Source organism: Hemicordylus capensis, chromosome 2, assembly GCF_027244095.1.
Source record: "Hemicordylus capensis ecotype Gifberg chromosome 2, rHemCap1.1.pri, whole genome shotgun sequence".
Lineage (NCBI taxonomy): Eukaryota > Metazoa > Chordata > Lepidosauria > Squamata > Cordylidae > Hemicordylus > Hemicordylus capensis.
The window spans coordinates 94825908-94853896 of record NC_069658.1 but is presented as its reverse complement, the minus strand read 5'-3'; the positions used below and the strand labels follow the sequence as shown (position 1 = coordinate 94853896).

Here is a 27989-nt window from a genome sequence, read left to right as displayed (position 1 = left end):
TTGCCCTAGCCCAACATACTTCCACAAGCACTCTGTTGCTCTGGATGTCAACCAGCATCCAGTCATTTGGATGTTTTCTTATTTCTAACAGATCTTTCAGTTGAATGTCTGCATAGAATAATGTGTAAAAAGACATGTTGAACAGAGTCAGGCTGTCTACTCTCACAGGGGTAGTGACGATCAACAAGGGCCAACCTCCGATACCTCCCCTGTGACAAAGCAGAGGATAGCTAAATGAACTTGACTAATCTTAAGGCCTGCAGCGGCTGATGCAGGTGCCACGGTGGAGGGAGGCACCTTTAACTGTAAATTAGTATGTGCTTACCTCTCCTCCCACTGTACCTGAAAGCTGTTCGGAGCAGTCATGCACCGCCCAGCACCTGCTGTGGCAGAGGATTGGCTCCACCACTCAGCTGGCCTCTGCACATGCGTGGAGGCCATTTGCTGGCCATGCAGATGGCCTCCGCCAGCTCAGTAGCAGAGCTGATCCTCCGAAGCACTGGGTGCTGGACAGACAGCCGCTGCTCTGAATACCTTTCAGGTGTGGTGGAAGGAAAGGTAAGCACCTACTAATTCACAGTTAAAGGTGCCTCCGCCTCCGGCGGCACCCACGCCATGGCTAGGTCAAGTGCTATGTGTCCTCCTGTCCAGGAGGGGGTGCATGTACACAAGAAGCCCAGCCACACCTAGGGAGAAGGAGAAAGACAGGCATCTTGCTGCCACTGGTCTATTCCATTTCACCTGCCTTTCCTGCAGGGAAGATGAGAAAAAGAAACCTCATCTTCTTTCTGTAGCATGGTGCCTGATTCCCCAGAGCTTGCAATGCCAGCTTTGCCTCCTTTAGCAGCTGTAGGAGCCGGGTGCCTAGAAAGGGGAATGAACATTTAAAAATTAAAAATTTCAAATTTTAATGTGTTTTTATCTATTTTACCTTTTTATGTGTTTTAAATGTATTGTATTGTAATTTTATTTACAGTCATTGACCAAACAGAGAATAAAAACTAGTAAGCATTAAAATGTGTATATATACAATTTAAAATTGGGATGATATCCCATTATACCTTTTAAAAACAATATAACTAAACTTAGCTACAGAAATAGAAATGGAAGCATCTTTATCTGAAAGCAGATGTTTTACAAGGTTATCATCGGATTGATCTACCAGTTTACATATTAAAGGAACAATAAGGCATTCCCTGGGATATAAATGGAGATTACAGTGGAGAAGGATATGTGCAACAGTTTCTGTATCTCCTGACCCACAACTACAGTGTCGTTCTTCTGAAGGCACACCCTGAAACCTCCCAGCTAGAAGTGCAGATGGAAAGGAATTAACCCTTACTCTCATGAATATCCATCGAAACTTAGAAAAAGTAATTGTCGACAGATATTTTGTGGGGGAAAGATCCATATTAGTTCTTATAACTCTATAAAACTCTGGAAGCGCAGCCCAGTTTTCTTGGATCTCAGTATCAACAAAGCGTTGTCTCACTACTCTTTTCGCATTCGCTATACCCAGTTCCAGCAGTTGAGCTGGGTCTAAGCCTAGAGAGGTGAGTTTCGTACTTACTGTAGCACACCATAGTGACTGGGGACTAACTGAGAGAAACTCAGGAATTAAACCAACTGGTCGCAGATGTATTTTCAACCAGAAATAAATAATCAGAAGCCAGGCCCGAGATTCAATTTTTATAAAGCCAGCCTCTGTCCTTAAAGTCACATTTGCTGTACATTTTGGAGTGCCAAATAAGTTCCTCAAGAACCCTGATTGGCTTCTTTCCAAAGTGTCAAACCTTGAGTATGGACCTAGTTGTATACCATACAATAATTGCGGAATGACCTTTGCAGTATAGAGCTTTAAGGCAGCTGGTATGAAGCCTGCACCCTGAGTTCTAAAAAATCTTAAGATTGTTGCTGTGCTGCGTTTTGCCGACTCTGTGACCATACTTATATGTGCTGATTTCCCAGCATTGTGTTGAAAAATTACCCCCAAGTATTTTATTTGAGTTACCTGTTCTAGTCGGTGTCCATCTAGCATCCATACAATTTTTTTTACTTTATTGGTGAAACACATAATTTTAGATTTGTCGTAATTGATCTGTAGATGCTCTTCTCTGCAGTAAAGTGCTAAGGCATCTAACGCTCTTTTGAGCCCAACCCTGGTTTGAGATAGAATTACTGCATCATCGGCATACATCAGGATTGGGATTTTCTTGTTAGCTAGTTTTGGTGGATGAGTGTCAGATGTCTGCAAACACTTTCTCAAATCGTTAATATAAAGGTTGAATAAGTAGGGGGCTAATACACACATGTTTTTTTATTTTATGTTTTGATTCTATAAACCGCCTAGAGATTTTGATATTAGGTGGTAGATAAATTCAGTCAATCAATCAATAACATGGGTGACCTCCTCACTCATGGTAGTGCGCCCCACCCACCACGGCAGTGTGCACGCAACTCCCACTCCCCCCCCATTCAGCTGGCAACCCACCATCACCACTGCTGCTGGCTGCCTTTGCCTCCTGCCATGCAGCTCCCAGGCCTGATCTCCTTCCATTGGCCCATCAGGAGTGCATGCATGCCCTCTTTCCATTGTCTGGGAGCTGGCCAATGGAAGGAGGATGAGCCTGGGAGCTGGGAAAGTGGCTGAAAGAGGTGGCTGGCAGTGGCGGCAGGTGGCCGGCATCAGCAGTGGCAGGAGCCATGGCCATGGAAGGGGGAAACTTAGTGGTGCCTCCTGGATGCTCGGTGGCTCCTGGACGCAGGGCGTGTTGGGTTCTTTGAACCTCTCTGCCTTGTTACTGCTCCGCTTTGATGGGAGCTCTGCATGAGAGTTGTCATTGAGGCAGAAGGCAGAGAAGAAATAGCCATGCTTCTGGATGAACAAGACGGGTTGATTTCTGAGTTGACCTCCTCTTGCATGGAAAGGCAAGCCCAGTGTCCCTCCAGGAGTTAATGGTGAAGCCTGGGACACTCCCAAGCTTCAGGCAAGTGGGAGTGCAAACTGCTCACTTAGTTGCCTTCACTTTGCTGGAAGAAACTGGTCCAGATAGTGAGTCCCTGCATCTGCCTAAATCTCTATATAGTCTTCCAGCCATGTCACCCATACAATCTCCTTTTTTTTTTAAAGGTACCATGTTACTTTAAACAAAAAATAGTAAGATACTGGTAAAAGAAAAAGAAAAAGGCTTTTGGCCCCAGGAGATTTGCTCTAATTTTAAGCAGTCTGCCAAAGCTTCAGCTAAGAGAAGGTTATGAAAATATTACACAGGCAGCTTTTAAAATTACATTTTACTTCAGAACTCAACTATTTCAGTGCTGATTTTTAAATATAAAAGGTGCATACACAACTTACATCAAGAATCCACTATAATTGAGAAATTGAGCAAGACTGAAATAGCAATTTGAATAGCTGTAGCAGTAGCAAGTTTATTTTGTGTGAAATGCTGCCGTTCCAAATTATTTCAGCTCTCCTATTCCCCAGCTTTTATTTGTCTGCAAAGTATCAATTATACATTTTGTATTGGGGGAAATGCAGAGCACATCTTAAAATTGGTCACCCCTTGTGGGGGGGGGAGCATTTATTAATCAAGAGGTGACCAATTATAAGATGTGCTCTGCATTTCCCCACATACAAAACAACTTCACCTGTAGTTTCCCTGCTCCTTAAATGATCCTTGCCCAGCCCGCTCTCTAGCTCTCCACTTCATATATCAGATTCTATGTGGATCCACTTCTTAATCTGAAAACAAAAGGGCAGGATTGGAGGAGATCTACCTTTCATGACTGTCCAGTATTGTTGTTGGCACTGGAACCTAGACCATGGAGATCCCTCTTTATGCCTGCTCTTCCAGCAAGGGAGAATCCAGCCTGGACAGAGGCTGATCTCTCTTTCTTCTCTAAGTAGCAAATTTTCATGTAAAGAGAAGAATTTTTTTGACCCCAGAGTGCTGGACAGTGAGGAAGTACAGCCTTTGCCTCACCCCCATCCTAGGACTTTTTTTAAAGGACCATTTTAAAATTTGTGCCCTATGTGCACAAATTAAAATCACAATGTGATTGTAATTTGTGCACATAGTGTGCACTGCTACAACACTCCTGTGTATTTCAGTTACTAGGAATGAACTTGCTGATGTTCAGAGAGACCCTTTCCTCTAGTGAATTCCATAATGTTGGATACCAGTGGATACATAGAAAAGGGAAATAAGGTTCCATAAGCATCCTTAAGCATGATCTACTTACTATTTAGCCTCAGATATTCCCTCATGGTAATGTGCTTGCTGGCAATATATGAGCCTGAAATTCTCGAAGAGCTCTGATGAATGATTTTCCTTTTCACATTATCAGTCACTTTTTACATCAGCTGACATAATACAGCTTTTCCGTGACATGAATTTTTGAACTGCACAGATGTTCTTTTGGCACTGCAGTTTATTTCCTGGAACTGCACATTTTCTGTCTGGTTGCACATTAAAAAAATCCATGCCCTTTCCTTTTCTTCCTGCTCCTGTTGATTTGATTTTCATGTTCATTTGTTCATGGCTGGTATACTTATTGTCTAGTCACCTTAAATGGTGCAGCGGGGAAATGCTGCAGCTTGACTAAGAAGCAGAAGGTTGCCGGTTCGAATCCCTGCTGGTAATATATTGGGCAGCAGCAATATAGGAAGATGCTGAAAGGCATCAACTCATACTGCGTGGGAGGAGGCAAATGGTAAACCTTTCCTGCATTCTACCAAAGAAACCACAGGGCTCTGTGGGCGCCAGGAGTTGAAATTGACTTGACGGCACACTTTACCTTTACTTATTGTTCATCCATCCTGACTATGTACATCTGTCAGACTGCACTGTATAAAATGCTAGCAAGTTGTAAGATAATTCACTTCATTATGTTTAGGTTTTAATACTGCCCTATCCCATGGCAAAGAACAATGCTTAAACACACATGTGCATGCATGCATGTGCACACACACACACACGCGCACACACACACACACACACACACACACACACACACACACACACAGAGCTAGATATTGCAGTAGAGTAACATCTTTGAGCAGCTTCAGTACATGGATGCTAAATAAATCAGAAGGATACCCCCTGTGTTAGCAACATATATATCAGGTGGTAAGGATGTGCATGAACCACAGTTCGATCACAGTTCGGAAGCAGGGACCGGGAGCATTAAGAAAGAGGAGAGCAGGTCTTCTCTCCGCCACCCTGTGGCTTCCTGCTGGGGCAGTGCGTGTCTCAAGAATCCCTGTGTGGCACCAGCATTCAGATGGCATCCACGCATGCATGGGCACCATTTGCATGGTCAGCAGACCATGCAGATGGCACCTGTGCATGCACAAATGCCATGTGCATCCTGGTGCCACATGGGGATTCTTGGACGTGTGCCATCCCAGCAGGAAGCCACAGCTAAATCCAAGTGCACTTATTGCTTAGCAGTCTATAGCTTTTTCTTAGAGCCACTAGTACTATGCTGTGGAATGCCTCGATTCCCATCTGACATGACATTGGTTCACTTTATTTAAACAAACAAGGTGGATTTGTTTTCAAGATTTCCACTAGGGAACTAATTATGCGAACATATTTTTTCCTCTGATTTGTGTTCCAGTAGTATTTGCGCAAAACTTGTTTTATTCTTTAAATACCTTTCTTATATTTAAAGAAATAGAAGGCAAATCTGAAACAGCAGAATGCATGTTTTAACCCACTAAAACAGTCCAGTTTTGTCAATTTGACAATTTCTAATTGAACGGCAAACGGAAACTGCAAATATTTCCAGTTTGTGCCTCTTTAATTCACCGTGTAATTGGATGATAGTACATTACAGAGTAGGTTATGACCAGGAAGATTGCTGCTTTACATTCAAGATTTTATCTGCCATTATAAAATTAATCAGATGAATAGCCTTCTACCATTTGACTGTTGTGATTTCAGGAAAATCTGTGCAAATTAAGAGGTTAAGTATTTATCACTGAATAAATAGCATGGTTTAAATATTTATTGCCCAATGGGAATAGACTACAGACATGGGGCAGCAAATTCCTCTTTCCCCTTTGTGCCTTGCTTCTGCACAGTGCTCTGGAATAGCTATTGCCAGATGTGGACATGCTTCTTTTGAAAATAACAGTATCACTATTATATGGAATGCCCTGGATTATTTGCTTCCCTACCAGAAGAACATTGCGTGTGGGCGGATTATTGGCATTTCAAGGTCTGTGCTAAGTCTGAGAAGCCAGGGCCTACTGTAAACAGAGCAATAGAGGACAGTGAGAGCGGAGGAGAGCATTCAGCTGACTGATTATTTTAAGAAGACAGGTTCCAAGAAGTTCTGAACTTGGATGTAGTGCAGCAGGCTTAAAAGAGGGTTAGCTTTGTTCAGTCTATATGTACTTAGGGTTTGGGTTTTTTTTAAATGTAGATTGTGCGGCCATGGCCTTGGTCAAGTAATGGGCAGCTGTAATGCTACCAATATGTGAATTGCAGCCCTTGCTTTGTGACTGTTTTAAAATCGTGTTCCTTTACTGTTTCATCCACTTTATTTTATATTTTGGTGTTAGCCAAAGCCTTGCAGAGAATCATGTGTACAACACAGTGAATTTAAAAAACAAAACAGAATTATTTTGTACATGCTGAGACACACACAATTTAGAATCCTTTGAATTCACTCAGAATTAATTTCTTCTTAGCGAAAAAAGGATATATAGGAGGGTCTTGATATCCGCAGATTCATTATCCGCAGATTCGTGCAGCTGTGACTGGGTAAAAGACACCCGACCTTGGCATATGTGTGTGTGTGTGGGGGGAACACATTTACCTCACGTATCCATGTGTAGGGGTTGGCTGAAAATGACCACAGAAATAATTTCTGGCCACCATTTTGTGTTTTGGAGCCTCAAAATGGCTTCATTTAAAAAAAGAAGAAAAAACGAACGATTTTTGGATGATTTTCAGCCAATTTGGGGGCATTCCAGGGCACAGCACATCTCAGGGGGAGTAGTAAAGCATGGTAGGCAACTTCCCTCCACATTTCCCCCGCCCCCAATTTGGCCAGTTTTCAGTGATTTTTCCCAAAGACTGGGAACCTAACTCCTCAGTCCCATAGCCCACGACGACTCGATATTCGCGGTTTCCATATCCACGGTTGCAGCTAGGATGGAACCCCTGCAGATATTGAGGTCCTCCTGTATGTTGATTAGGTGGCCTGTTCTTTTCTTTTTTAAAGCCACACTTTTAGAAACATCACATTATATGTTAAAGTATATTTTGGCTGAGATTTAGTCAATGCTTTCTCCCATGGTTCATTTTCAGGTCCTTCAGAAACTTTTAAATCACTTCAGAAAAAACAAGGATAAAGTTCTGCTTTTTTCTGTTTCAACCAAGGTGAGCTACATATAACTTGTTACATGACTGACCTTACTAAAGTATAGTAAACTATAAGGCACAGGAGACATCAGCATCATTCATCTACATTTGCAGTGTGATAAAATGTGATAACAAGATGTAAGGCAGCATAAAATGTTATGCTTTTCCTACAGGCAAAGCTCTTCAGTGTAAGAAAAGACTTGGAAATCTTATATAGTTGATTACACATCGTGACTGCACATGTGGCTGTTTGGCTGCCTGTACAATCACAGGTTTATGCCTTTACATAATGAAGTAGATACATATACAAGCATTGTGTGCTAATCTACATTCAGTTTTTATCATTTTTCCTACAAAGAACTATTTTCTATATAGAAAAATGGAATGTTTCAAGAAACTCAGCAATAAACTATACAGGTGGCCCTCATTATCAGTGGTTTCCCATATCTGTCTTAGGGTCTTAGAAGACAGGTCTTAGAGACCCAGTTTCTTTACCCACGGTACAAAAATAGGCTAAAATCCACTTATTCACGGTTTCAGAGTGGCTAGAGATGACCTGGAAATGCCTTCCAGTGTCACTTCCGGCCGCCATTTTACAGCACATGGCTATTTTGAGACTCATGCTTTAAGAGTTTTTTTGGGGGGGGGCAAATATTCACCAAATTTAGTGGTTTTCGGGGGCATTTCTGGAGCCCTGCAGAGCAAGGAAGGTATTATGCATTTCTACTCTTAATTCTCCCTCCTTCCCACTTTTTTGGCCTTTTTTGGGGTGGGGGGTTAGGAACCTAACCCCTAGATTCCTATAGGGGTAAGTTTTCTTTATTTGCAGTTTCCATACTTGCGGTTATAGGTGAGAACGGAACCCCCACAAATAAAGAGGGCTACCTGTATATAGCTAGTGATGTGGCCAAAGTGTCTTATATATTTTATTGGTAGAATTCTTACAAGTGACTAATAGGATTTGTGAAGTGGTATATGTAGTAAGGTAGGATTGCTAAGATTACACAGATTCAGAAATGAATGTAAATATAATTTGAGATCTCTATCAAAATAATCATTTGTTGTGTCCACTGGGAAATCAGTGGGAAATCAGTGAGTGGTTTAAGTGCACAGTTGTTGTGGCAAATGCAAAACAGAAAAATTTTAAGTGTTTTGGCAAGCTGATAAACATTTGTGATTCTGTGATATGCGAAAAAGATGATGGCTGGGGAACCCTGGGCTGTAACAGACCTATAAGTCACTTGATCTGTCTGGCTTATTGTGGTTGTTTTTAAAATAGTACTAATTGCCTGGTCTCCCCATTCCCCCCCACAAGCTGCTTGATGTGCTGGAACAATATTGTATGGCATCTGGGCTAGATTACCGAAGACTCGATGGAAACACAAAGGCAGAGGACAGGGTCAGGATAGTAAAAGAGTTCAACAGCATGGAAGAAGTTAACATTTGCCTCGTTTCTACAATGTAAGAAAATTGCTGTGTCTGCTTTTGTCTAGGTAGTTAGAGATTTATAGCAAATTTACTGCACTCCTACTTGATTGATCTTGCATTTTGTCACTTCCTTGGGAAGAAGCAATAACATTACTGTCTGCTGTCATAAGACTGGGAAGTAGACTGCATCAATCAAGGCTATTAGGGCAGAAATGAGTCATATCCCTTACGTATTTCCATGTTTCTTCAGTCTTCCTCTCTCCTTTCTGGGGATCACTTGAGATCTGAAACCGATGAGTGACAATATTAGATAAATAAAATCCGCTGGGTCTTTTTTGTTGTTGTTCCACTTCTGGATCCAAAATAATCACTAACACATTTGTTTTCAGAGCTAATGCTAAATGTTGTGTGAGTGAAACCAGTAGACATTCCAGGGCAAACCAGGGCAAGTAGACATTCACAAATTCAGTTAAAAATTATGGGGCCATTCACACGACCTACTGGTCAGGCAGGTAGGAGGAAGCTTTGCAAAACTTGCCTTCCTCCCCAGAAGAACATCTTGATCTTGGTGAGGATGCTCCCTGATCCCATATAATCCCCACTGTTCTGTGTAGCGCAGAGTAGGACGGATCTCTCTGAAGCTGGGACTTATTATCCTGGCCTCCAGGTATCCCACAGTGCGGCGCTCACCAAGCATGGTGCACTGGGAGGTTCCTGTATGTGTCAGTGCAAGCTACAAGTAGCCTTCTCTGACACATGATCTAGGGAGCCAGAGTAAGGCTAAGAGCTGGGTTTCAGCACTGGGTTTAGTGCCCCAGCACTGTCAGGATCTGCGGGGATCCTGGTAGTTCTCCCTTGGTAGCTTGGGCTTGGCTGCTCATGAGAATAGTCTCAGTGGTTGACACAAGGACAATTGCTCAAAGTCGTCCCATTGAAATTGAAGGGACAACTTAAGCAATAACTTAATTTCATTGAGACTACTTTGAGTTCTTTTCCTCCTCATGTCAGCCAGTGACAGTATTTTATGGCTGCACTTAATTAGTCTAGATTCTTGATTTTCTTTCAGTATATAATTAACAATTTTTAAATATATATTTTCATTTCAGTCCCTCATGGACCCATAACAATGTGCAGATATATGGCTGTTTTATACAGTTCTTTGAGGCAAGCGTTTGTACTCTATGACCTTCATGTTGATTCCAGCCACATCATTCTGTACTAGTACTGTTGCACTGTGCACAACTAATATATATGGACCAACAGCTTTCTCAGATGTTTGATTCTTAATCTGGAGAATTAGGTTGCATGACCTAAACTTCCACAGTGAAGAATGGAAACATGCCACAGTACCTTATATTGCTCTCTACTCCCACAGCTCAAACTCCTTAAGGCCCCCTACCTTCATATTATTAATACTTTCATGCTTGTATATACTGTATTTTTGCAAATATAACCTGTGGGTTATACAAGTTTTTGTATTTCAGCAGGGGGGATACGGGGAGTTAAGTGGGTACAGGATATACAACATAATTTTTATGTAGGAGCAGCTGGATTTAAATTGCCGTGCTCTGGAGCACGGAACAGTCTCTCCTCTCAAATAGCAGCAATTATTTCCTGAAGCTTAAAAAAAAATTTTTTTTGGTAAGGTGTTCTTGCATGTCAAACTGAAAAGGTGTTCTTGTGCGATAACACCTTGCTAAGCCATCAAAAGGAAAAAAAATAGCAGTTGCAATTATTGTTCCCCAGAGTTTTATTTGACAAGGTGTTCTTGCTCACCCTTGCTTCTGCAAAGACAAATTGTATACGACAACAGCAACAAAGCTTCAGGGAACAATAACGGCAGCTGCTGTGTGTGTGTGTGTGTGTGTTTGTTTGACAAGGTGTTCTTGTGCAAGCACACCTTTTTGGTTTGACAAAATGGTGGTCTTTCCTAAGAACACCTTGAGGTCGTTCACACAACCAGCCCTACAGGGGTCGGACAGAATGATCCCAGGTAGGGCTGGTCATGTGCATCTTTGAGATAACTTTTCTACCTCAGATAAAAGTGAGGTAGAAGGACAGGCAAGTGCCTCCTACCTCACGCACTGGTCATGTGGGCGCTTGGGCTGCTGGCAGTTCCCCTTATGGGCTGCCGGCAGCCATCCTTTCCATAGAGCTCGGGGTGGGGGGAGGAATGGCCTGGTTTCCTTCCCCACTCAGCTCCCCACTTGCCACCACACTGCTTATCTGGGTGCACAGGCGGTGGAGCCCTATTTGGGCTCTAATTGTGTTGAGGAAAGGCAGGTAGACTCCTGCTTTCCCTCCATCCCTATTAGTTGTGTGAACGATCTTCTTGTCAAACAAACAAACAAGCTTTAGGGAACAATAAATGCAGCAGCTGCTAGCTGAAAACTGCGGGCTTTGTTTCCAGCAGTGTGGGCTATACAAGGATGCACATGATACAAGAACTTTTTAACACGGGCAGCAATCAGCTGTGGCAGGAGCGTAACTATAATAGGGCAAGGGGAGACAGTTGTCTGGGGGCCCACTGCCTTGGGGGGGTTAGAGGCAAGTCACATGACTGACTCCCCCAACCGCGCACCCGCCTGGGCTTCCTTCAGTTGTATTCATCCTCCGAAGTTGATGTGAGTGTTAAGACTTGGAGCTACCAGAACTGTATGGGGGTGGGGGGATTTTAAAATCTTATCTCTGGGCCCACTACAACCTTGCTGCACTTGTGAGCTGTGGTTTATACTTGCAAGCAGGTTAGACTCGCATGCGGGTTTTATTTACAAAAGTACGGTTTCTGGCAAAGTTTATTGGAGAGCCAGATCACTGTATATTCTTTCCTTTCCCCTGACTTTGGTTCACACTTCTTTTAACCCTTCTACCAGGATCAGGCTTAAGACAGTAATACACTAAAATCCTGATATTCCTTTTCCCAGGTTAATATATTGCAACAGAAAGTGCTGCCAACTTCCCTGGAGATTTTGGTCTCCAAAACTAGCAGAGAGGATTTGCACCTCTTGGAATCATAGACTTTAGAATACACTTTGTCAATATATTGGAATAATAAAAGCTGCTTGTTTAGCCCAAAGCCAAACAGATACTCCATTATTTTACTCAATGACTTCACCATGTTTCTTACTTTCTTTTTAAAATTTTCAGCTACAACAGATTTCCGCAATTGTGAGCAAGGTTGGAAAGGGTATCTTTAGGTAGATGAGTAGTTCATTCCTAATAGCATTGCTCACTGTCATTGTGACTGGGTGACTCTGAGCCAGTCACTTCTCTCTCAGCCTAACCTACATCACAGGGTTGTTGTGAGGAGAAACTCAAGTATGTAGTACACCGCCCTGGGCTCCTTGGAAGAAGAGTGGGATATATATGTAAAGATAGATAGATAAAATTGTAATTAATGGGAAATCACTGGTTGTCTTTGGGAAGGTTGTGAACTTGCTAAATATGATGGTACAAAGAGCAGATGCATACTCCATGTTCACATCTCCGTATTTTTCTGTTATTATAAAGGGCTGGCGGACTGGGTCTCAATTTTGTTGGTGCTAATATAGTTATACTGTTTGACCCAACATGGAATCCAGCTAATGATCTTCAAGCCATTGACAGGTACAGGCCAACATTAAACATGTATTTGTTTAGTAGTTATAGAATTCTTCTTTGTTTTGACCCTGGGAACTTTTTTCTTCTTTTTCAGAGCTTACAGAATTGGCCAGTGTAGGGATGTGAAAGTATTTAGATTGATCTCTTTGGGGACTGTGGAGGAGATGATATATTTACGGCAAGTTTACAAACAGGTATTGTTTCAAATGTTTTGTTCCATATAACTTCCTTGTGATGAAATTGCTGCACTAGTTGAACTCTGGCATACGAATGAATATGAATCTAATTAACACAATTGTCCTTAGCTTTATTTTATGGCATATAAATTAATTTATTAATTTTAGTGCATAAGTACTTTATAGAGAATAATATAAAGAAAGAAAGAAAACTCTGATGTGTACCAGTGTATTTAATCCAACTGGGGCCAAACCTGGATGCTTGGATGCAAAAAGGTCCCAGGTTCAATCTCTGGCATCTCCAGACAGGGCAGATAAAGGCCCTTGTCTGAAACCCTGGAAAGCCACTGCCCATTGGTGTAGACAATCCTGAACTAGATAGACCAGTGGTCTTGCTTAATATTGGCAGCTTCATGTATATGTATATATAAGCATAACTGAGTGTCTTCTGTAAATGATCACATGTCATCGTTCTTTCCTTCATTTTGTAGTAAGGAACATTTACACTGGCAGAAGCATCAGCATCAAAACCATAATCATTTTGATCAGGGAGTCAAACCATTAAAATTTTGGGATCTGGGTAGTGGTTCCATCATTCATAAGTAGTGGGTTCTGCGCCTGCGCAGATCAGCTTCGGGAAGAATTCGTTAGCTCCTCGCGATGCCAACCGCCTACCGCACGTGACTGCAGTACCCTCTAGCGGCGGTTAGGCGTCTCCACATTCAGTTTCTTTCTGACCGCCATATCGATCAGTACTCGGAGACTGTTTGCTCCTCGTGGAAAGTTGTGGAAAGTTAGTTATTCGCTTAAACTGTTTTTGGACTTTTGGAAACGGACTCTGACTATTCTTAAGGATTACCCTCGGTTTTGGCATTACTTTGGACTCGGTCTAGGATTTTGGAATAGTTTAGACTACTCTTTTTCTGACTCCCTTGGATTTGACCGTGATCTCAGATCTCCCCTTTGACCTCGGAACGGAACGACTTTTCTCAGGATGAGCAGCTCGGGCAAGCCCGGTAAGGCGAGTGATTCTGGCAAGACTACCTTTAAACGTTGCACTAATTGCCACGGGGAAATCCCTTCAACAGATGGCCATACTCTATGTCTGTTTTGCCTAGGGGAAGCGCACGATATGAAATCCTGCTTGGTCTGTGTAACTTTCAATAAACAGACTATTAAGAATTGTGCCGCTCGCCTTAAAGTGTTTTTGATGGAGGATGCATTGCTGCCTAGGGCTGCTCCAGGGACTGTGGCTATGGGTCCTGCGTTGACTGCGCAGTCGAAAGACCCAGGAAAGTCGAGGAAAATCTTGGCTTCTAGCACTTCAGCTTCTGCCGCTTCAACATCGAGAGCCACGACGTCGGTTGCTTTGGTGTCGGACCCTTCAGCAACTTTTAAGCGACCGGAGGAACGTTGGTCTGGTCTGAAAAGGAAGCACAAGGGGGAGACTTCGACACACAATGCTTCCCATAAAAAGTCTAAGCATAAGCATCGTGACCAGCTTGTGGAGCTTACGCCTTTGCCTTCTGGGCTGCAGGACTATGTGATCCCTTGGCATTGAGCGGCTTCCTTATCCCTGGCTCTGACTCCTTATCAGTTGCCGCTGACTCCTGGGCCTCAAGCGCAAAGCGTTCAACATTGTAACCAGTCGACATCGAAGGCATCCGGCCATGAGTCTAGAGAGCGCTCTTCGACTCCGACAGCGAGAGGGATCTAACGTGGCTTCAACGTCGAGAGCTGCGCTGGAGTCGACGGTTGCCATTATTGTGGATACGGAGCGAACTCGACATCGAGGACGGCGCCGCAGCTTTGGATCCAGTTGTTGAGAGGGAGGTCGTCCCAGTGCCTACTCCCGTGACACCAGGCAAGATGGAGGCTGAGGTTCTAGTCGTTTAACCCAGATGCTACATTCTGAGGAGAGTACTCCCTTAATGAAAACCTTTCAAGGATTTCATGAGGCTGACTACCTTCCTGGGTTAGTGCCTAGGACACCGATACCCAGGACTCCCTCTATCTCAGCTAGAGAAACGCCGGTCACAGGACTCCTGCCCAGTGGTGGTTGGGGTGATTCAGTACGTCTGCCGGCTTAGGATTATGCCTTGTTTAGAGAGTGGTTTCGAGACAGAGAACAGACCCCTAGGGTTAGGACGGAAACGGCTGTACAAACTGCGATGACTCCTGTGCAGCATGCAGAAATGGCCGTTCAAGCGTCGGTGCCATTGCCAAGGCAGCGTTCCGTGTCGTTGCAAGCTAATGTGCCACAGTCTACTGTGGCACGAGTTCAACTGCACTCCGCATCAGCTCTGCACCAAGTAGCCACTCAGACGACACGCACTCAGGTACCTGTGCATGTGACTTCTACAGCTGTGGGCAACTTGCCCGTGCCTTCGGATGATGATGATGATATAGACGATGACGACACCTCTGATTCAACAGAGCCTGATCCAGATGACCCGGAGGCACCTGCTCTACCTGATCCAGATTCGGATGTTGCGGCCGTTCCATCAACGTCGCCCAATGAGGAAATGAAAGGCTATCATCAGCAGGTAGCTGAAATGGCTCAGGTCTTGGGCCTTACCCTGAAGGAAAAGACCACTGACTTAGAGGACCCAGTTTATAACATGATGTGGGCGGCTTCTGTTTTGAAACCGGTCTACTTGCCTATGCTGCCTCATATCTCCAGAGCAGCGAAATCAGCGTGGGAGGTGCTCCAGACTTCGGTGCCCACCTCGAAGCGCTTAGAGGCCCTGTATTGTGTTCAGGAGGAGGAGAATGCTTATTTGGTGCATCACCCTACTCCTAATTCAATTGTGTTGGATTGTGCTACGACATCTAAAGGCGGCAAGCGACACACCACATCTGCAGACGAGGAGGGCCGTAAATTAGACGTCCTTGGGAGATGCACGTATTCGACAGCGTGCTTGTCAATCAAGATTGCCAGTTATGTGGCCTGTCAGGCTAGGTACACACATTCCCTTGGAGAGGCATTATTCGATCAGCGTGCTAAGCTAGAACCAAGTGAGTTTATGAAGAGATTTGAGGCTGTGTTTGCGAAATCTACTGCAGCTACCCGTCAACAGTTGGCTAATGCCAAGCATTTGGCAGAATCCGAATCCCGGACGATAACGTCCTCTATCATTCTGAGGAGGCACGCCTGGCTGCGGGCTACGGGTCTCCAGCAGGATATGCGGGATTGCATTGAAACACTTCCTTTTGATGGAGCAGGCTTATTTTCGGATAAGACCAATGACAACATGGAGCAATTGAAGAAATCGCAGAACACTGCTCGAACCTTTACAAACCAGCGGTTTAATAACAGGTACAGCCCGTATAGTCAGTACAATCAGTACCAAAGACGCCAGGGCAATTATCGCCAGGCTGATAAGTGGGACTTCAGGCAGCCTTACAAGCATTATGGGGGCAACTTCAAGCGCCCTTATTATCCAAAAGCAAGGCCAATCAGACCAGCCAAAATAAGAGAACACCACAATCAAAGCAGCAGCTTTGATCCAGGGGTGAGCCCACTGTCAACATGCGACTTGCCTCTCCAAACCAATCTGATCAACATCACAGCAAGGAAAACCATCTCCTTGAACTATGCCAGAGTAACCATCAAACTGGCGAGCCATGCTCAAGCATGGCACCACATAATATCGGACCATTGGGTCTTACGCATAGTAACAACAGGCTATGCGCTGGAGTTCAATGAGTACCCTCCGTTTCAGGGTGTGAAGTACACTCCGGAAACCCCTGTCTTGAGGGAGGAGGTAGAGAAGCTGTTGATGAAGGAGGCGATATCACTGGTCCAGTGGGCTCTCAGCCAGACGGGATTTTATTCCCGTTATTTCCATGTTCACAAACGCGATGGGGGCATTCGACCAATCATGGATCTTCGGGTCCTAAATGAATACATCGAAGTACAGAAATTTAGAATGACAATGTTGCAGGCTATCCTTCCACTCCTCCATGGGGAGAATTGGATTGCAACGCTCGACTTGAAAGATGCGTACTTTCATATAGGCATCCAGGAGAACCACCGCAAGTATCTCCGTTTCACTATGGGGGACGAGATTTATCAGTACAACGTGCTGCCCTTTGGCCTGGTCACTGCCCCATGGGTTTTCACGAAGTGCATCGCAGTCATAATAGCCTATCTCAGAACGAAGGGACTGTCCATATTTCTGTACGTGGACGACTGGCTCTTGTCGGCCAGAACACCGGAACAGCTGCTGGAGCATGTGCATGTGGTGACGTCCTTGTTGGATCACTGGGGTGTGAGGATCAACTGGGAGAAATATTTCCTGCAGCCTGCAAAATGCCTTCAATATATCGGGGCAGTACTGGACATGATGGCCCAAAGGGCGTTTCTGCCGGAGGAAAGGTTTGCGTGCCTGAGGGCGCTCATCTTCCTGTGCCAGAAGCAGCCGATGCAGAAGGCAAGGACTTTACAGGTGATACTCGGCCTGATGGCTTCCTACACCACCACGGTTTTATATGTGAAGCTGCGTATGCGCGCATTGCAGATTTGGTTTCTGAGGGCTTACAGGCCAAGACTAGAGCCATAGACCAAGCGGGTGACGCTACCAAGGAAAGTGTTGGACTCAATGACGTGGTGGACCAAAGAATCAAACATGCTCAATGGTGTTCAGTTCGAGGCTCTAAGGCCTATGGTCACAGTGATGTCCGATGCTTCATTAAAAGGCTGGGGGGCCCACCTGCTACACCACAGGGTGCAGGGGCTGTGGACCCAGAAGGAGAAGGTTCTACATATCAAGTTCCTGGAATTGTTGGCTGCTTTCAAGGCCTTGGTCGCTTTCCAAGAAGATCTCATGGGACAGGCCATCCAGCTGCAGATGGACAATACGACAGCCATTGCGTATGTCAACAAGCAGGGCGGGACGGTGTCCAGGTCTTTGTGCGGCCTCAGTTTGCAGCTGTGGAATTGGTGCATTCCACCTGGGATTTATCCCATTGCAATTCACATCAAGGGCACCTTGAATGTTTTGGCGGACTCCTTGAGCAGGGAGCTTGTGCTAGACCAGCACAAGTGGGAACTGAATCCAGTGATACTGGAACAGTTATTCCGAACTTGGGGCAGGCCAAAGGTGGATCTGTTCGCGACTTCCAAGAACAGCAAATGCGACCACTATTGCTCCCGGGTGGGAGTCGGGCCAGGCACCAAAGGAGATGCTTTTCAGTATCAATGGAGCCAACAGTTTTTCTATGCCTATCCTCCAATTCCACTGCTGCCCAGGGTGGTGGCCAATCTTCTACAAGACAAGACTCGGGCAATAGTGATTACGCCATGGTGGCCACGACAACCATGGTACACGCAGCTACTCAGACTGTCCCAAGGCAGATACAGGCAACTGCCACAGTGGACAGATCTGATATCTCAAGACCGGGGAAAAGTGGTACATCCCAACTTATCCGTGCTCAGTCTCACAGCGTGGAAGATCGGCTGCTGATAAGGATTCTCTTGAACACTCACAAGCTGTCCACAAGGCATAGCTATTGGGTGAAGTGGCGCAAATTTGCAGCGCATGCTGCTTCTAGGGGATTTGGTGCTGGGTGCTATCAGTATGCTGATGACACCCAAATCTATTTCTCCATGTCAACTTCATCAGGAGAAGGCATATCCTCCCTGAATGCCTGCCTGGAGGCAGTAATGGGCTGGATGAGGGATAACAAACTGAGACTGAATCCAGACAAGACGGAAGTACTTGTTGTGCGGGGTCGTTACTCAGGAAACGATATTGACCTGCCTGTTCTAGATGGGGTCACACTTCCTCAGAAGGAACAGGTATGCAGTCTGGGAGTGCTTCTGGATTCATGCCTCTCCCTGGTTTCTCAGGTTGAGGCAGTGGCCAGAAGTGCTTTTTATCAGTTTCGGTTGATATGCCAGCTGCGTCCGTTTCTTGAGATTGATGACCTCAGAACAGTAGTACATTTGCTGGTAATCTCCAGACTTGATTACTGCAATGCGCTCTATGTGGGGCTGCCTTTGTACATAGTCCGGAAACTACAATTAGTACAAAACGCGGCGGCCAGGTTGGTCTCTGGGTCATCTCGAAGAGACTGTATTACTCCTATATTACAGGAGTTACACTGGCTGCCAATAGGTTTCCGGGCAAAATACAAAGTGCTGGTTATAACCTATAAAGCCCTAAACAGCTTAGGCCCACGTTATTTAAGAGAACGTCTTCTTCTGCACGATCCCCATCGTCCACTGCATTCGTCAGGGGAGGCCCGTCTCTGGCTACCTTCAAGTCGGTTGGTGACCACTCAGGGACGGGCCTTCTCAGTTGTTGCTCCGAGACTTTGGAATGCACTTCCCACTGACATAAGACTCTCCACATCCCTAGTGGTTTTTAAAAGAGCTCTGATGACTCATCTTTTTAACCAGGCCTTTTAACCTTTTAACTTTTAAAATTTTAGATACTGTAAATTGTTTTTTGTTTTTAGGCTGTTTTTCAGCATTTTAATTGATTATAATGTTTTGTGTTTTTGTATTGTTTTATTATTGTGAACCGCCCCGAGACTTTGGTTTGGGGCGGTATAGAAATGTATAAAATAAATAAATAAATAAAAATATGACCCCAGGGAGGCTAGCCTTAAAGCCATTCTTCTCTACCTGACCACTCTGAAACAGAGCGGCTTGGCGAATGTTTCTATAAAGGTGCATATGGCAGCCATATCGGCACACCATGATGGGTGGGACGGAAAGACAGTCTTCACCCATCCGAGGTGTAAGGATTTTCTGAGAGGCATCAGTAATCTGTACCCGCCAATAAGACTACCGGCTGAAAAGTGGAGTCTCTCCTTGGTGCTCTCGTCGCTGACGGAACCGCCCTTTGAACCATTGGCAGCTGCGTCGCTGAAACTTTTAACCCTAAAGACACTCTTTTTAGTGGCCGTCACCTCGGCCAGACGTGTGAGTGAACTGCGTGCACTCTGCATAGATGAGCCTTATATGAAGATTTATCCAGAGCGGGTCATCATGCACTTAGACCCCGATTTCCGACCGAAAGTTGTTACCGAGTTTCACCTTAATGCTGAGATTGTGTTACCTACCGTCTTCAGGGATCCCTCGTCAACTCTCGAGCGAGCAATGCATTCTTTGGATGTTCGACGGGCCCTGCTCTTCTATCTGAAGGCCACAAAAGATATTCGTAGAACGCCTCAGTTATTTATTGGCCTGCAAGGCAAGTGTAAGGGATATTCTCCTACTCGCCAAAAGTTATCTTTCTGGTTAGTAGAACTGATTAGGATGGCGTATGACCAGCAAGGGGTGAACCCGCCGGCTACAATCAGGGCACACTCCACTAGGGCTTACAGCATATCTGCAGCACATCTGTCCGGCATTCGATTCATGGATATCTGCACAGCAGCATCATGGTCGTCTCACCAGACGTTTGTCAAACACTACGCCATAAATCTGCGTGCTGCTAAGGCTGCAGAGTTTGGACGGGTGGTCCTTAAGAGGGTGACTTGCAGTGCTTACCCACCTCCTACTGGATAGCTCGTAATTCACCCACTACTTATGAATGATGGAACTACTATCCAGATAAACAGGTTGCTTACCTGTAACAGATGATCTGGTAGTGGCTCCATTCATTCATGACACCCGCTCGTCCATCTCCGCTGGCAAGCCACTGTACTCTATGCGCTTACTCATTGCAAACCGGACTTGGCTGCTATGTCGGCCATCCAGAAACTGAATGTGGAGATGCCTAACCACTGCTAGAGGGTACTGCAGTCATGTGCGGTAGGTGGTTGGCGTCGCGAGGAGCTAACGAATTCTTCCTGAAGCTGATCTGCGCAGGTGCAGAACCCACTACTTATGAATGAATGGAACCACTACCAGATCATCTGTTACAGGTAAGCAACCTGTTTTTCCACTTAGACAGCATTTTTAAACTCTCTGGTTCAGTTCTAGGGAGTTAAAAATATGTCACATAGCTTGCTTAACCTATATATGTTTTTGGAATTTGAAATCGGAGGAACTCATAGTTAATTTCAAATCCTAAAGTATCAGCTATATTAAACCTTGGCAATTTCGTCATCTCACAAGTACATTCTTTCCCTACTTACCCTCCATGGTACAAAATTGCTTTGATCTTTCCTTAGCTCAGCATATTTCTGGTGGCATTCTCCTCTGACTTTCCATGATGTAAATGAAAAAAGCTCAAAGGTTAAAAGGCCTGGAGTTCCATGGAAGCTGCAACCACCATCACAGGCCTCTTATAGTAAAGTTTAATTCAGGCATCACAACCTGCTCTCCCTCTTCCCCTTATGCACACAAATTTCTTTTTCCATGTCTCTTCATTTGTGCTAAGCATTATTCATTCTTTGACTTATTTATTATTATTTGTAACTAACATGCTGACTAATTCTGCATATGTACAAGCAAAAGAAGCATTCATGTAATTTATTTTATTTTATTTATTCGATTTCTATACTGCCCTTCCAAAAATGGCTCAAGGCAGTTTACACAGAGAAATAATAAATAAATAAATAAGATGGATCCCTGTCCCCAAAGGGATCACAGTCTAAAAAGCAACATCATATAGACACCAGCCACAGTCACTGGAGGTACTGTGCTGGGGGTGGATAGGGCCAGTTACTCTCCCTCTCCTAAATACAGAGAATCAACACGTTAAAAGGTGCCTCTTTGCCAAGTTAGCAGGGGGCTATGATCCTGCCTCAGCACCACAGATGCTTGTGTGTGGCCGGAGTGGGGGGGGCAATTTTTGCTGACTCCCCTTCCCCTCGAAGCACTCTCTGCCACCTTATGACCCCCAAAGATATAATTTTGGGTGGTGCAGAGTGCTTCTTGGGGAGAGGAGATTGGTGAAAATTAGCCCATAAAACATCCGTGCTGCTGAAGCTGGGCCATAGCCTGCATGTGTGCTTCTTTTGCTTGCACTTGCACAGTGTTAGTATTTGGGGCGTTATCTTTTATAGACCGCTTTTCAACAAAGTTCACAAAGTGGTTTACATAGCAAAAGATATAAGATGGTTCCCCAAAGAGGCTCATCATGATAGAAAATGCTTCTATAGATTGTACATTGTATAGATCAGAGATTCTCAACCTTGGGTCCCCAGATGTTATTGGACTTGTGTAGTGGTTAGAGTGCTGGACTAGGACCAGGGAAACCCGAATTCAAATCCCCATTCAGCCATGATACTAGCTGGGTAACTCTGGGCCAGTCACTTCTCTCCCAGCCTAACCTACTTCACAGGGTTATTGTGAGGAGAAACTTAAGTATGTAGTACACCACTCTGGGCTCCTTGAAGGAAGAGCGGGATATAAAATGTATAATCATCATCATCATCATCACCCCCGCAGTGATGTCGATAGGCTATACCTCCCTCGCAGCTCAGGTGGAAGAGGAATGCTGCAAGTCTATCAAACTGTAGAGGAGGAGAAAAGAGGCCTTGAAGAATATATAAAGGACAGTGAAGAAGATGCACTTCAAATGGTCAATAATGCGAAACTATTCAACACCAATGAAACAAAGCAGGCCTACAAGAAAGAACAAGTTAAGAACCGAGCAGAAAAATGGAAAAATAAGCCACTGCATGGTCAGTACTTGCACAATATAAGTGGAAAATCAGACATCACCAAGACCTGGCAATGGCTTAAGAATGACAACTTGAAGAAAGAAACAGAGGGTTTAATATTGGCTGCACAAGAACAGACACTAAGAACAAATGCAATAAGAGCAAAAGTCGAAATCCACTACAAACAGCAAGTGCCGCCTTTGTAAAGAAGCAGATGAAACCGTGGACCACCTAATCAGCTGTTGTAAAAAGATCACACATACTGACTACAAACAAAGGCATGACAAAGTAGCAGGGATGATACACTGGAACATCTGCAAAAAATACAAGCTACCTGTAGCCAAACATTGGTGGGACCATCAAATTGAAAAAGTTGAAGAAAATGAAGATGTAAAAATATTATGAGACTTCCGACTATAAACAGACAAACATCTGCCACACAATACACCAGATATAACTGTAGTTGAGAAGAAAGAAAAACAAGTCAAAATAATCGACATAGCAATACCAGGGGATAGCAAAATAGAAGAAAAAGAAATAGAAAAAAATCACCAAATACAAAGATCTACAAATTGAAATTGAAAGGCTGTGGCAGAAAAAGACCCAAATAATCCCAGTGGTAACTGGTGCCCTGGGTGCAGTTCCAAAAGACCTTGAAGAGCACCTCAACACCATAGAGGCCATAGAAACCACCATCAGCCAATTACAAAAAGCAGCTTTACTGGGAACAGCCTATATTCTGCGATGATATCTATAACAACTGACAATAAAATTCTGGCATCTCAGGTCCTTGGGAAGGACTCGATGTCTGGATAAAACAAACCAGTCAATAACACCTGTCTGACTGTGTAAACAAGAAATAATAATATTAAAAAAGAATCCCCCAGTGAGGCACTACCTTGGCGTGGTTGTGGGGCTTGCGTGCTCTGAGGAAGGTGAAAGCTATGCCAGAGGTCCAACCATACTGGACAGGTCTCACCAGAAGAGACAGACGAAGAGTGCCTCTCCCATCAACAATATGGTGAGACATAACTTTAATAAATCTATACCAGATCGGTCGTCGCCCGGGTTAACAAGGACTGCGCCAGGTGCTGGAGTCCCTGGACATCTGGTGGCAAGTGGGTTACAGGACTCAGGATCTTCAGTTGAGTAACCAGGGCTGGAGACTGAAGGGTTACTGGAAGAAACGTCTCTTAACCGGAAAAAATATACAAAAAATGCCAACAAGGAAATAATGATCTGCTATTACAAGTCTAGTCCAACTAGAAGAGGTTATTTAAAAAGAATGTACCAAATTTGGAAAGAGAAGCATCCAGATACAGAAATAACAGAACAAAGGCTAGCAGACCAGAGAAGATTCATAATAAGAAATAAAGTATTCACAGGTTGAGCTGGAAGAACTGCAAAGAGCAACATAGGCTCAAGATATGGAAGAAGAATTACCACCAACTGAAGAAGTTGCTCAGGTGCAGGTGGAGGAGGTGTTGGAAATAGAGGATACCAGTGTTGCTGAACTGTTTCAAAAACCCAAAAGCCGTTTAACAGAAAAGCAACAAGAACTAAAGCAAAAAATAAGTGAGCACCTGAACCAAACAACCACCATGGTTCGACTTCCAGCTCTAAAAACAGTTGCCAAAAACAACTTGCTCAGGCATTAAAAGATGTCAATCTTGCACTTGCATAAATAACAACCAATAATTTGCAAGAAACAAACCAACTAATGTACAGTGCAGCAACAATAACAACACAAGAGCTCGGATATAAGATCAGTGGACCTGTAAGAAAAGAAAGGAGTACATCACCTAAATGGAAGATTAGATTAGAAAATAAAATTACCAGGCTTAGATCAGATGCTAGTAAATTGAAAGATATGAAAGACAAGAAGCTGACGAATGAAAAAACCAAACAGCATCTGATCCAAAAAAACCCATCTGGATTCAAGGAAATAATTCGTCCTGGAAATAATAAAGCAGCAAATAACAGCAGTGTCAAAGAAGATTAGCAGGTATGAAGCCAGAATTACACAACACGGGCAGAATCTCCAATTCCAGTCGAATCAGAGACTTTTCTACCAAAGCATAGAAGGAGAAACTGCAAGAAACATCGAAATACCAAATAAAGAAGAAACAGTGCAATTCTGGGGGAAATTATGGGACAATCCAAAATATTATAATAAAAAGCAGGCTGGATGAAAGAGGTCAAAAAATGTAACCAACAAATGCAAGATCTAATAACACCAGAATTAATAAGTGAAAGAGCAAAGAAATTAAAAATTGGACTGCACCAGGTGATGATGAACTGCATGGCTTTTGGCTTAAACACCTAACAAGCCTTCATAAACAACTATCAAAACAGTTCAATCACATTTTGCAAGGAGGTGATATTGAACAATGGCTAACAACTGCGATAACTCATCTCATCATGAAAGACCCAGCAAAACGTGCCGTTCCAAGTAATTATAGACCAATAACCTGCCTGCCAACCATGTTCAAATTATTAACTGGAGTAATAGCAGATGAAGTAATGCAGCACTTATTAATTAATAAGCAGCTTCCAGTTGAACAGAAAGGAAATTGCCCGAACACCAGAGGCACAAAAGACCAGCTGTTGATTGACAAAATGATTTTAGAAAATGGCAAGAGAAGAAAAACAAATCTAAGTGTTTCATGGATTGACTACAAGAAAGCCTTCGACTCATTGCCTCACACATGGATACTAAAATGTTTAGAAACAACTGGTGTCAGCAAAAACATTCAGATATTTCCTTAAAAAACCAACAATGAGCATGTGGAGTACACAGTTAACAATCAATGGCGAGACACTTGGACAGGTTAGCATTAGAAGAGGCATTTTCCAAGGGGACTCACTATTCCCTCTGTTGTTTGTAATCGCCATGACTCCACATTCACAAATACTAAACAAAACAGGCCTCGGATACCAAACATCTAAATCAGGGGTGGGGAACTTTGGTCTTCCAGCTGTTTTTGAACTACAACTCTCATCATCCCCAGCCACAATAATTGTGGCCTCCCATAAATAAAAAATTGTCCCAGTGCTCTTGTGCAGCCGTTAGGGAAATTGTTGCAGTTTGCACAGAACACTTCTGAGGGAAGAGGAGATTGGTGAAAATGGCCACTGCTTCAGCAGCTTGGGTGCTTGTGTGTGTTTGGCGGGGTGGGGATATTTAGCGAACTCCTCTTCTTCCAGAGTGCGCTTGTGCAGCACTTAGGGGCATAGTTGTGGGTTGCACAGTGCACTTTGTTTTTCTCTTGCAAAAATGGCCACCCCATGCATGAGCACCTGTAATACTGAAGCAAGAATGCAGCTGCTGCATGTATGCTTCCTTTGGCTGCACATGCACAGCATTAGGATGTCAGCTACCTTGTTCAATGGGGCTTACACCCAGGCAAGCAGTCAGTGGATTCCAGCCTCATAATTTTAAATTTCAAGTATCTACCAAATGTCAGCATTGCTATAATATCAGACTTAAACTAGACTTCAAAAGTCCCCACTTCACAACAGGCAATTAGATATATTTTGGAGCCCTCAAACGTCTTCAAAGTGTGTCAAAATTACAAGTTTAAGATATATTAATTAAGATCAGACTCTTAGATATGTTTCGACTGACCAAAAATGAAAACACACTTTGACATTCACACTGTATGTTTTGGCTGTAGTCCTGCACACAGTTGGACTTCAGTACAATTTATGCAGCCTTACTATGCATAGAAAGACAGCCTTTGCCATCTATTTCAAAAATAGGCAGTGGATGATTCAAACTTCCACTACCCCACTCCTTTTCTAATCCCATCCTCTCCAACTCATACTGGATCTGGAGCATGTTAACTGTGAGGAAACCAAGTATGCTGTTGCTCAGGGCAATGTAAGACCTTGATGGTCTAGATTAGGCCGGCTCAACTTAGACCCCCCCTCCCGCTGTTTTTGGACTACAATTCCCATAATCCCCAACCACAGTGGACAATAGCTAAGAATTATGGGAGTTGTAGGCTAACATCTGCAAGAGGGCCTAGGTTGAGCACCCATGGTCTAGATCAGGCCTGCTCGACTTAGGCCCCCCAGCTGTTCTTGAACTAGAATTCCCAGAATCCCCAGCCACAGTGGCCAATATCCAGGGATTATGGGAGTTGTAGGCCAACATCTGCAGGAGGGCCGAAGTTGAGCAGCCCTGGTCTAGATGTTTCTTGTGGGCCTTACATTGCATTCTCATTTTAAAAAATTCTTGTTTGATCCTTGAGGATGGTGACAGCTGGGAGGTGAACTGTGAGCAGAGATAACTGATTGTGTGATTTCATCATCTGCAGTAACTCGCTTAGTGTTCTGTGTATGTGTTCCAGGTAGTATAGCTGCAGTAGACTATTAGTACATGGAACAAAATATTGGATTTAATACATTATACAGGCACACAAGAGACTTCAGACCACATTTCCTTTCCAATAGAACTACTTAGGTTAATATTACCCCAAATTGATGACATCTGCCAAATAAAATAATACAAAAATATTCTCCTTTAGGAATTTCTACCTGCTCTAGCTAAAGCTGTGTATATACTGTAAATGCCAGGAAATACTGACATGTTGCAAGAACATGCATCTGAAATCTTACATGTTGTCTTTTAGCAACTGCATTGTGTGGTGGTGGGAAGTGAAAATGCCAAGCGATATTTTGAGGCAGTGCAAGGGTCAAAACAACATCAAGGAGAACTTTTTGGTATTCACAATCTTTTCAAGCTTCAGGACCACGGATCCTGTCTTACAAAAGACATTCTGGAGGTGTGATTTTTCCTTTGTTTCTTGCATTGAATGGCTTTACCACTGTGACAATTCCTGTATCCACTGCCACCATTTATCTTCAGTAGTCCTCTCCTGTAATAAGTTCATTCACACGACCAAATGTCAGGGAGCTTGAAGAAAGGCAGGATCCTACCTGCCTCCACCCACATGATCAGAGCCTAAACAGGGCTCCTCCACCACACGCCAAGATGAGCAGTGTGGCGAATGGGGGTAGGGGAAGGAAGCCAGGTCTCCAGGTATGTCACAATGCACGGGGCAGAGTGTGGTGCATTGTGAAAGCTCTGTGCCGCTCCTTCCCTCTGGCTCTATGGTAATATGGCTGCTGGCAGCCGACGACCCACACAAACAGAGAGACTCACTTGTCCTCCTACCTCACTTTCTGCCTGGGTCGCGAATGCTGCTTACCCGGCGAAGGGGTGGCAAGATTCAGAGCGAATCTGGGACTTCTCACAACCAACCCTACCTGGGCTAGCCCTGTCCAGCCTAGGTAGGGCTGGCCATGAGCATATCTATTGCCCTCGATAGTGGGGGAATGCTATAGGCATGGGGTGTTACTCCAGTGGAGAAAGTCCAAATAAATATTTTAAAAATAAAGAGGAAACCAAACCAAACCAAACCAAACCAAAAAGTAGTTTCTTTCCAAGAAATAGACAGTTCATATCACAACCAGTTACAGTTTACTATCATTTATTCTGAATCACTTTCTCCCAGCCTCTTCCTTGAGAGTTAACTTCCAGCTGACTTTACAGTACACATCCATAGAACTCCTGTCAATCAAAGAATCTAGTGACAACAGTTGCCATGATTAACTCACTATAGCCCAAGGCCAAGCAACTTATAGAAATGTAAACAATTGTTAACTAAAATTTTGAGAGTCAATTTATTTATTTTTATTTAAAAATAATTCTTCACAGCTACATCTTACTGTTTATGTGAAAGAACATGTGTAGTTAGATATGGAACAACAGCTAGCCGCTTCATCCCATTGTTTATTTTGCAGTACTTAATAACATTCCTTGCAGCAAACCGTA

The 27989-nt window shown here is 43.9% G+C and overlaps 1 protein-coding gene and 1 long non-coding RNA gene across 6 annotated transcripts in view; one reads left to right on the top strand and one right to left on the bottom strand.

Annotated features, from left to right (window-relative positions):
- The window catches only part of ERCC6L2 (ERCC excision repair 6 like 2), a 102049-nt gene that overhangs the window by 44299 nt on the left and 29761 nt on the right, over positions 1–27989 (top strand). For 4 of the 5 annotated variants that reach the window (XR_008316287.1, XM_053296697.1, XM_053296696.1 and 1 more), the window contains exons 11-15: positions 7323–7394; positions 8692–8837; positions 12315–12410; positions 12499–12598; positions 26785–26937. Coding sequence is in view for 4 of the 5 variants with exons in the window: in XM_053296697.1 (XP_053152672.1) it covers positions 7323–7394; positions 8692–8837; positions 12315–12410; positions 12499–12598; positions 26785–26937 (567 nt within the window). In the remaining variant the exon portion in view is untranslated. Of the gene's footprint in view, positions 1–7322; positions 7395–8691; positions 8838–12314; positions 12411–12498; positions 12599–26784; positions 26944–27989 lie in introns of those variants that run through there. The other variant, XM_053296699.1, reaches the window with a different exon arrangement.
- On the bottom strand, positions 724–27137 carry LOC128345167 (uncharacterized). The gene is made up of 3 exons (XR_008316288.1): positions 27092–27137; positions 9035–9088; positions 724–864 (listed from the first exon to the last, which is right to left on the bottom strand). It is a non-coding gene; the product is annotated as an uncharacterized LOC128345167 (long non-coding RNA).